This window comes from Teleopsis dalmanni, chromosome 1, assembly GCF_002237135.1.
Source record: "Teleopsis dalmanni isolate 2A chromosome 1, ASM223713v2, whole genome shotgun sequence".
NCBI lineage: Eukaryota > Metazoa > Arthropoda > Insecta > Diptera > Diopsidae > Teleopsis > Teleopsis dalmanni.
The window spans coordinates 36,048,772-36,059,886 of NC_051846.1; the positions used below are offsets into that span (position 1 = coordinate 36,048,772).

Sequence of the window (11,115 nt, forward strand, 5' to 3'; positions counted from 1 at the left end):
ATTATAATTAAGCCAAGTTAACCCACACTTCAATCTAGTCGTCTCAGTTTTTAGTACCGCAGCGTTTTTTGCACCTTACGCCTGGGCAGGATTACGGATTCGGTACCAACATGTGGCATTGCCACATGCAGACATGTGTGACTCAATGCTAAGCCCATGTCTACCGAAGTTGATTTAAAGTTGTGGACTTCTTCCGTTTCGGTGGCGAGACGTTTAAATAATTTACTTCAAATGTATTTTGCAGTGCAGTGCGTTTACTTGACAAGTCCTTGCCACTGCAGGACTAAGAAAAAGAAGCCGAAAAATTAGAAAAATTGTTGTTGACAATAGAAGTTGTTCTTTTTAAGGATTTCGATGCATTTTTCAACTTAATGCATTTCTTGAGTCAGTCCTTAAAGACTTTCAATATTTCTTAAATGCTTGAAATATTTAAGCTATTTAATAAAAATAATGCATTTACCTTAATTTTTAGATAAAATTTATTTATGCATAATTTAATTGCTTTCAATTATTGAGTGTTTTAGATTTGTGTGTGTTTGTGTATTTAATAATTAGTAATGACATAATGCAGGTGTATGGGCGTATATTTGTATTTATTTAAAGAACGAAAATCTGTTTTAATTATTTGGCACTTAATAAATTAATTGCATTTTAATGTCAATTATGATGGCAGTGATTATTTTTCTTAATAGAAACTATTGTATTTAATAGATAAGTTTCAAATAGTCCTAAATCACAACAATAAAATCCGTTTTTTTGTTTGTTAATTAGTTTTATTATGATATATAAAATTATATTGTCTAATATATTTTAATTATTTATTTTATATTATTATTTTATAATTATATATTAATATAACACAGCAAGTAAATTCGTGAATGAACTTTTACACCAAATTAATTAGTTAAGTACGACTTTGGGTCAATTGACAAATGAACACTGACTTTGAGTTTTAAATTTAGCAGGGTACGTGTTCAACCCTTGGTACTTGCAGTCTCAAAAAATTTTTTACAAATAATCAAATGTAAGAAATAAACCTAAAACCACTGATGATAAAAACTGCAAATACTCGAAACAATTGTATTGTCAACCAAAAAATCAATAAATTAAAATAATTAAAAAAAAATTTTTCTTGTTGTTATTCACTACTGTTTGAAACCGTACTAAATTATTTAATATCCATGCTACTGCTGTTTGGATGAAATAGTAACAGTAAATTTCTTCTATCCTTCTTAATATAAGATTAGTGAAGTTTCTTCAGCTAGGTTGCACGAGAAGCAGATTATGGGCACATCTAAATTTTATTGAAGAAATTATATTCGATCCAACTAATCTATAAAATCTTCAACAGGCATCTATTGTTACAAAACTATGAATTAATTAATTTCTACGATGCCATACATTTAACTAAAATGGATATATGGTATATAATATATATCAAAATCAAAAATCGAAATAATTCAACGGTTCCGATCAAAAGTGCTGCATTTAATAATAAAAGCATACTATGATATACTACATCGATATTAAGAAACTAATACTCTCCAGATAAAAAAAAAATTGGTTGATGAGAGAGAGAGATAGATCGAGCGAGAGAGATATAAAGAGAAGCAAAAGCGAGAGATAGAGAGAGAGAGAGCGAAAGCGAGAGAGGGGTGGAGAGAGAGGAATGGAGAGAGAGAAAGTGAGAAAGAGGAAAAGAGAGAAAGGAAGAGAGAGAGAGAGAGAGAGGAAGAGAAAATAGCTCTTCTTGCTCATCAAAGCGATTTAGCTCTAGTATCGTTTTGCATAAAGAAAAGCAATGAAGAATCATTGAAGATGACAAACAAAGAGCTTTTTATGAAACCAATTTATATAAATTCAGCTAGATAATCACGTTGTTAAAATGGATATGATCTGATCTCATAAAAATAATTTTGGTTACAACTTACCAAAATAAATGGAAGTGATCTGATCTTATAAAAAATTTTTTGACTATAATCACCCGCATATCAGACGTTGAGGAATAAAATGTGAAAACTTTTCAGAAGAGAATGTGGAAAGAATTAGCCATAGATGGAGAAATATGGACGAAAATCGTAGAGGAAATCAAAACGCATCGATGGTTATACGTATGAAGATTGATAATAATGATAAATAAAAATCTGTCAAGTTAAATTATGATTACTTATATTTACTTGATGTGCCACTATAAAATTATATGCATAAATCACACAATACTTACCAATCACTTCAGTCCACAGTTTCCCTTTGTGTATAATATTTCTAATTAATACTGTTTTTCCTTCTCAAATACAAGTAAAATTATTTTTCCAACGCTTTTGTATCAACTTTCAATCAAATATATCGCACTTCAGATACAAAAACCGACAACAAAGCAGGCGCATACCAGGACAATAAACCACCGCTGTCTGTCTATCATTCACTCAAGTTCTGTTTGCTATTGTCATAAATGCAACATGTATTGTATATTTATTTGTTTTTGTTATATTTGCTTGTTATTTTTATAGAAGAAAAGTTGTTGATAAACACAATGCGTTTATTTGCATCAAACGATGACTTACATTTCATTTGTGTAATGATGTTTCCTACTAAAAATGTCTGATTCAAGTGTAACGCTACGAATGTTGTGAAAAAATGTTTGAAGAGTAAACACTTCAAATTTAAATTTAACTGAAATTGGAATAGAATTCGAATGGAATAATATTTTATCTCTGAGTATTTAATATTTATCACGCCTGTTAAATATTAAACGGTTATTCATAAGAAGTGAAGTGTAGTGAATAATGTTCCTCTTGATACACCAAACTGGGTCAATTGCTTTGAATTGTAGCTTTGCAATTAATAACACTTAACGTGCTCGCCTAAATGTATGCAATACTTTAAAGAACCATTTGCGGTTATATTGCGGCATAGCAAATGTGTTTAAATGCACGTTTTCGCGCCAAATGTAAACACAATTTGCAATTGATTTTAGTGTATTTTCCAAAAATATTCTTATACACAAGTGAAGTGTATATTTGCTTATATTTATGGTAAATAAAATTTTTTAAAAATACGCAACGTTTCAATGCGTTATTGCCACTTTTTTATTGCTTTCCAAGTTGCTTTCATGCAAGTTCACATGTGTTTTTCATGGCTAAACAATTTTATTGCTTCACTTTTTAAAATATAAAAATAAAAAATGGAAAGTACTTTTAAATAAAATTTAAAAATTCTTATAATGTGCCAACATGTTCATGTAAAATTTAAAATTGTTATGGTTTTATAATAACGTTTGAATGACGTATTTATATACGTATACGCATTTAAATTTAATTTTCTTTTAAAAACTTGAGCTTCAAAAATTAACTTTTTGCCTCACACTTAACCTCATTTATCGTTCGCATTAAGCCATTTATCCGCCTTTTAATTTCCCTTTCTTTGCCTTTTAACTATTCAGTTATTCAGTTAGAATCCATGTTGCTCTTCGCAGACTATTGGCATAATTTTCCATGTCTCTCTTAGCTTTACTTTTTTTAGCTTTTAGCTTTTAGTTTGCTTTGCTGCTTGCATATAAATTTTATTAAGAAAAATGTCATTAACAATTGCCATTTTATGATTACTTCTCGTGTTAGTCGTGTTTTGTTGTAAAGATATTGCAACAGTTTTTCATTGCCTTGGCAACATATGTTGTCAACAGCATTCATAAAAGTACTGCCGGAACAGTATTAAGCCTTCTGCCATCCTCCTCCTCATCCTCCTCCTCGGCTACGACTCCGGCTCTTGCATGCAACCACTTACAAACATATTTTGAATAGCTTTTAATGCTTACATTTATGGCATTCAAAAGTTATTCAATTTAATATTAAGAAAATTCTTAAAATACTCGGAAGGGCTCGTACACAGACAGATAAGCGTATATTTCTCCTTCTCCTCCTTGGAGTAGGAATACTTTCAAAGGCAGTTATTGCTAATCCTGCAACGTGCAAGTACATGAAACAGCGTTTTAATGTGCCAACACAAATTTTAACATATTTAACCGAGTGTTTTTAATTTGCATTCTAAAGTCAAAGTTATTTTTTATTTTCACTTTATTTTTTATGTGTTTATAGTATGAGAAAATGGTATAAAATTAGGCCAATTGCTATTTTTAATTGGCAGTGAGCTTTTTGCCGCTCTATTTATGTCAATATTTATTAAATTTTTTCGCTATAAAGTAGAGAAAAATATTTTTTTTTAAATAAAGCTAAGTTATTTATTTAAATAAACAATTTTTTATGCGAAAAATTTTGGCAGTTAATGTATTTTGTCCTAATTAAAATAATTATTTTTTTTATTTCAAATATTTGAATTGCAATATATAAAAAATGAATTTTTTATTGCAGTAATTTTGATTTATTTTGGAATATACTTTGTCTTATATAAATTAAATAAATATAAAGTACTAATTAATAAATTTTGAAAAAATATATTACTAACATCAATTGTTTTTATTTATTCAAAATTTTAATATACTTATACATTATATCAGATGTGTTTAAAAAAATTTTTTTTTATAGTAATTTTTTCAAAGAGTATTAATGTATTTTGTATACAGATTTTTTAATATATTAGCACATAAAAATTGTTAATTAATTATTAGTCACAAAAAACTACACACAAAAAGTAGGTAGTCACAAATAGTTTTTGTAAACAATACATAGTGACGGAATTAAGAAAAACTACCATTTGCTATGATTAAGTTAATTTATATAGCTGTGGTTTATGTGTTAGTTCTAATTAATAAGACAGCAAGTGCAATAGTTGTTTATGAGTAAACAACAAAAATTGATACAATTCAAAATTTGTATAATGCAAATTAAATGGAAGTAGGCTTTGTAAATTAACACGCGAGTCTATCGTTCAGCTGGTTTAGTACATTTTTCTTCAATATTAGTCATTCTCCATGTTATGCACTTATACCACTAAAGTTCTAGGGTTTGAGAATCAGTGTGGGAATGATTTATATATCTCATATAATACATGAGATATACATATATTGTCAAGATATTTTTTAAGTGTTTTTGTGTTTTGGAATAACAATCATATCTAAAGAATAGGGTATTTGCGGTATTAAAATGAAATCCTAGACAAACAGTTAAGACAGTTAAGACAGTTAAGATTTTTTTTAACTTTTTAATTATAAATAGAAGTACTAAGATACCCACACACAGATATCGCATTATCTATAATATTGTCTCGTTCTCTCTAAAGGTGTTTGTTCCATGCATAAGCACAGAGTGGTCGAATAGTCACTGTTGTCAAAGACTTTTTTAAGCATTTTGAACGTATCGTTCTAATTAATTCCAATTTTAATATAAAATCTAAACCCAACACAAACACATATCATTTGCATACACTCAGCAAAAGAAACCTACTTATTACTGCTGCTGGTAAGGCCGGTGTTACTGGCAAAAAATGATCGTTATGGCCCTATAATGCAAACAGTCAATTGACTAATAGTCGTAGCAATTTTATACTCTTTTTGGTCATGACCAAAATGCATGTTATGGGCACGTCAAAATTTAACTTTTTAGTTATTTAGATAACTAAATTGCATGTTGTGTAGAGACTTATATCAGTACTTTCAATTGTTCTTTTTGGTTGCGCCTAAATTTAAGAGGAAATGTAGAAATGGTCACTTACAATTTGCACCCAGAAATAAGTATCAGTATAATACTTATAAAATAAATCGCTTTTCCTTAAAATGGGTAGGGGCAATAATTCGATTATGTGCGGTTTATAAAATTAAAATTTTATAATTGAAAATTAATAATGAGCCCCTTAAAGGCGTAAATTCTGACGTCACTATTTTGACAAATGTCCAGAAGCACACAAGGTCTCGTCACCATGACCAAATTTAAAACGATATTTGTTTTTTCTCTTTTCCTTTTTTCTCTCGCTCTCAATTTTTTAATTTGCATTGGAGACAACAATAATTCCATTTTGAGGTATCCTTGACTTTATGCATGACATGCCACTAACAGGGCACTCATCTGCACACTACATTTTATAGCTTAAAATTTTGATCACTGCGTCTCTTAAAATTCAGAGATTTTTATAATTGTTGTCAACTGATCGACGATTTTTCAAAACAACGAAGAAAATAATAAAATATTGTCTAAGTTTTAGTTTTGCATTGACATATACCTCCAGCTCAAAAAGTTCCCGAATTTTGTACAAAAAACACACAAATTTAAATTTTATTCTAAATTTATTTTATCTCCTTTAAAATATGCTCTTTTTGAAGCGATACACATATGCCAACGCTTAACCCAATCTTCCTTACACTTTTCGTAAACCCGTGCAGGTATGACTTTTAGTTCCTTCAGCGAATTCTCTTTTACCGATTCAATCGACTCAAAACGCTTACCACGAAGGGGCGATTTGAGTTTCGGGAACAGAAAAAAGTTGAATGCTCCAGATCTGGCGAATATGTAAAAAATCGCTCAATGCACTTGAGGTATAAACAAACTAATTAACAGATGGCGCTCAAATTTGTACCATATGTCAAGAAAGGGTGTACCAACATAGCAAAAAATTTTTTGAAAAAGGTCTTTTACTTAAGGAGCAGTTAACAAACACCAAAAATCGGATACTTTTTGAGCAGAAGGTAGATGGCACCTCGCGAAGTTATTGATTAAGTTATTATAGTACATAAATCTGATATTAGTGTATAAGACATTTTATAACAACATAACGTGCATAAATTATAATATTAATATATAAATTAATATAAAACTGATTGTTTTATATAGGTCAAAAATAAAACATAAATAAAAATAATTATTTTCAAGAAAATTTTTTGTCTAAAAAAGTTTATATCTAGCAAATCATATTAACTTAAGTTAAACTGCTAAGTATTTTTAGAAAAATTTTTTTAACTTTTTTTGAGCTAAAATATACTTAAAGTAATTTACTGTTTTTACAGTAAATGAAATGGAAGTTTTTGTGTTTTGAAAATCAATAATATTAATATTTACAGATTTTTTTTTTGCTTATAATATTGACAACATTTTATTCTATTTATTTTCTTCTATTCTCAGCTTAACGATATTTCGCAACTGCTTTTAATAACAATATTCTGAACAATAGATTAAATATACACAAAACAAAAAAATGATGGAAAACATTGTTGGCTTAAAAATATAAAAATTGAATATTTTATAAAACCACCACGCAACAGTTTGAAATAAAACTTAGAACAAAAATAAAAAAAAATCAATCAACAAAAATTCAGAAAATACTTTTGCCGCCATCCATCGCATACCATCGCATGCCACAACACCACATTGAAGCGTATTTAAAACTGCGGCCTTTAATTCCTACTAATCTCCTAGACAACAGAGTGTAACACAAAAATTCCAAACCAAAATTAAAATCTTCCTTGCGTTAGAGTTGGAATTACGCCAAGTCGCAACGAAAACTATACCACAACTCATCATTTAAAACGTACACATCCTTGACATTCCTTTTGAGGACGAACGTTGGCATTAAGTTTTCATCATTGCGTTTTTATACTTTTCTTCGTCGTGCCACGAGCACACTTTTAAGCCAAGAGCTCCAGTAGTCCAAGGGACAGCAAGAGGACAGCGGCATATTGCCGCTTTCAAGAAAACCGTGGCATCATATTATCCTGCTAAATCAGCAGGATTTAAAATTGCTGCTGCTATAGCTGCTGTTACTGCAACCAACGCTGTGACTCCTGCTACAGCCACAGGCACAGCCGACAACATGAAGCTGTCAAAGTTATCTAACCAAACCAACTCACAGGATCCGCAGGCTGTAAATTCACGTGTTTTCGTTGGAAATTTGAATACATTTCAGTGTTCGAAAACGGATGTAGAACGCATGTTCCAAATTTATGGTCGACTTGCAGGTTAGTGCTGCCATTATAATTGGTGATTCTTTTTCATGTAATTCTTAAAGAGTACTTTCTCTATTTTAGTTTTCAATTATTAAAATGCATTTTACATTTTATTTATATTTTTGTATATATATTAATATATAATAGATATATTTATATAATTAGATGCATTTGTTTATTTATTGGTCATTCATAATATTATTAGTGTTAATTTTTGTTTCCGTATTTACCGGAAATGGATCTAAATTTATATCTTACGTTTCTAAAAAGTTGTAGCTATAGATGTATTTTTTTCCCGGTCCCTAACCATTTTTTTCCCTTTATGCACACCACTTGGAAGCATAAAGTCTCAATCCAATTACCATATTTTATTTTATTTAGACATAATATTTTTAATTACGATCAGTTCAGTCCTATAGACTCAAACTCAGTTAACATCGATTTTCTCCATGTGTTACATAGTCTAACAGGTTTTCCTTTACTCGCTGGGTTCCATTTTAATGCGGCGCTTAATATATCAATGGGGTTTTTACGGAGTGTGTGCCCAATCCATCCCCAGCGTTTTTCATGGAGACAAAAATATCTCCTAAACACTGCAACGCAAAAGCTTCTGCATTCTGCATGAGACTAACGGGAACAAGATGAAGATTCTGATTCTGAACTTTGAGTTCATGTCACTGATCAGGGCCGTGGTTGTGATAAGTGTTTAGAAGGTCCAGAGGCCTTCTTCTTGATAATATTAAGTGTAATATAAACTTCTTACTGGTACCAGTTTGAAAATAATGCTACTGTTGTTTGAAGTTGATTGCAGCTTAATTGGACACTTTAACTCCTTATAAGAAACTATTTCTTGTAGATACTTGTTCTTTCAAAGTGGTTCAATGTTTATCTACTGATTTTATTAGCTATTCAGGTTTACGTATAAATTGTACTACTTAACAGTTATTTTTTCTTTCTTTTCTTTTCAATTTTTTTTATTAAACTATTTGGTTTATTAATTATATTTTAATAAAATTACAGGTATATCAATGCATAAAGGATACGCTTTTGTACAGTTCACTAATCCTTTTGACGCACGCAATGCTTGTCATGGCGAAGATGGACGAACAGTGCTTAGTCAAACCTTGGGTAAGTACAATTTTAATTTTAATAATAATTTTTATAAAATAATATTAAAAGTACAATTAATTTCATATAATTAATAAATAATACAATTCAAAATTAGCACTTCAATTAGTAAAAACTTATAAAAAAAGTTAAATGAAAATTAAATTAAAATATTGTGAACATTTATGCATTTTTAAGTAAAAGATTTATATGATGATATGACATATATGATATGGTCCGATCGAAAAATATATAAAGAATAGAGCCCTGAAATTTTTTGCGAAAACTGACAGAGTTATCAATACCGCGTTTTCAAATCTCAGAATGGTTACAGTCTCCTCGGGGAGGTATGCAGATCTGAGGTCAATTATTGCTTAGTCTGTTGAAGTGATAAACAATAATCCAGTCAAGACGTAAAGAGAGGTTTTGAAGATACCTCAAGTTAAAGAGTAAAAGTCCTCAAATGCACTGGTTGAGATAGCTTCAACATAATAATGATATATAACCTTAAAAATTAACTTGTGATAAATTTCAATGTCGGAAGTTTTATCGTTGAATTTTTACGCATCTAGTAAACAAGACTAATTGATTCTTTCATATATAGATTGAAAAATATTTTATTCAATTACTCTTTTACTCTTTTACTTTAGAAGGTATAAATTATTTTATTAAAATATCTTTCAAAAATAATATATATACATTTCCATGATCAATAATTTAATATGACAGAAACATCTTTTTTTGTACCGTTACAGTAAGCACTAATACTATATATTATTTTTTTACCTTAATAGATTATTAGGTGGTAAAAAAACAAGCCTATAAAAAAACAAGCCTATAGGCTCGACTGAGGTGAACTCCCCCGTTAGTCGCGTTTAAAGCAGCAATAATTTTTTGCATCATTTCCGGGGTATTGGCCGTGAACCGGAAGTATAAAAATTTTAAGCTAGCGAAGTATTTTCTTCGGCGTTTAGTAGTATACGAAAAAAAACCCAGACGAGTGGCAACTATTTCAGAAGTTTAAATAAATCCTTTGTTATATATAACAAAGTATTTAACTGAATAATTTCTCACATATCTACTCACTCCTTTTCTCTATGCATTTTGTACATTTGGTCTGGTTTATTTCAGCGCCTCATACCAATGCACTCAAACGGAAATGAATGCCCTAAAATAGTTCAAAGCTCAAATGGAAGTTTAAAAATAACACTTCGAATTTTTTATTTAAAAACGCAATTAATAGTATTTTTTAAACTGTTGCACTTCAATTGGAGGTTATAATTACAGATTATTAGACTCTCCTATAGTTTTAGAATATGTACTATGGTAATTGGGACTGAGTATTCTAAGACCATCTAAAGCAAATACGTTAAAAAAGTAATTTTACTAATTAAAGGTACAATTTGTTCCAAAAAGGCGCAGGTTTTGATAAACATTAGTGAACAATATGGTTTTGACTGATGTGACGAAGTATAGAAGCTCTCGACGTAAGCATAGTGCAATTATTTTTCCTTATTGGACTTGTATTAAATTTTTGATAAACATTTAAAACAACAATACTTTGATATGCAATGTAAAAATCACTGCGTGAATGATATGTTCTCATAACAGCTTCCTGGGTTTTAGAGAAACAGCAAACCATTTTTAACGCTTACTCTGCAGTCATAGGAGTAAGGAAAGATAGTCGATAATCGGTTTTTCCATTGTGACAATAGTACCGATATGTCAGCTTCAAATGATGATGATGATGATTCTTCTTCTTCTTGAGTTAGTGCTATTACGCACTTTTACTCTGAATTGACAGATCAAAATAGACAGCTAATTGTGTTCAGATGAAAGATGAGAATGACATATAAATTTAGATACATATACTAGTTTTTCAAAACTAACTTGTATATAGTATATATAGAACTTTATTTTCAAATTCCTCTTTCATTTTTTCGACTTCTTTTTATCTCTTATATTTCTTTTCTTTTGACACATTTTTTTTGTTATTTTTATTAATGTTCAATAAATTGTTATTACGACCAATATTCAATTAGTTTTTATATTTGTTACTGGGCTTAGGTCGTTTATTCATAACATCAATTTATAAATATATAAATATAATTATAATTATA

The 11,115-nt window shown here is 29.5% G+C and overlaps 1 protein-coding gene across 1 annotated transcript in view; it reads left to right on the plus strand.

Annotated features, from left to right (window-relative positions):
* Window positions 1-7,209: 7,209 nt before the first annotated feature.
* LOC119679541 (solute carrier family 35 member C2-like) overlaps window positions 7,210-11,115 on the plus strand; it is a 5,806-nt gene continuing 1,900 nt past the window's right edge. Inside the window, exons 1-2 of the mRNA XM_038091957.1 lie at window positions 7,210-7,900; window positions 8,909-9,016. Coding sequence (XP_037947885.1) covers window positions 7,756-7,900; window positions 8,909-9,016 — 253 coding nt within the window. The 5' untranslated portion in view covers window positions 7,210-7,755. The remainder of the gene's footprint in view (window positions 7,901-8,908; window positions 9,017-11,115) is intronic.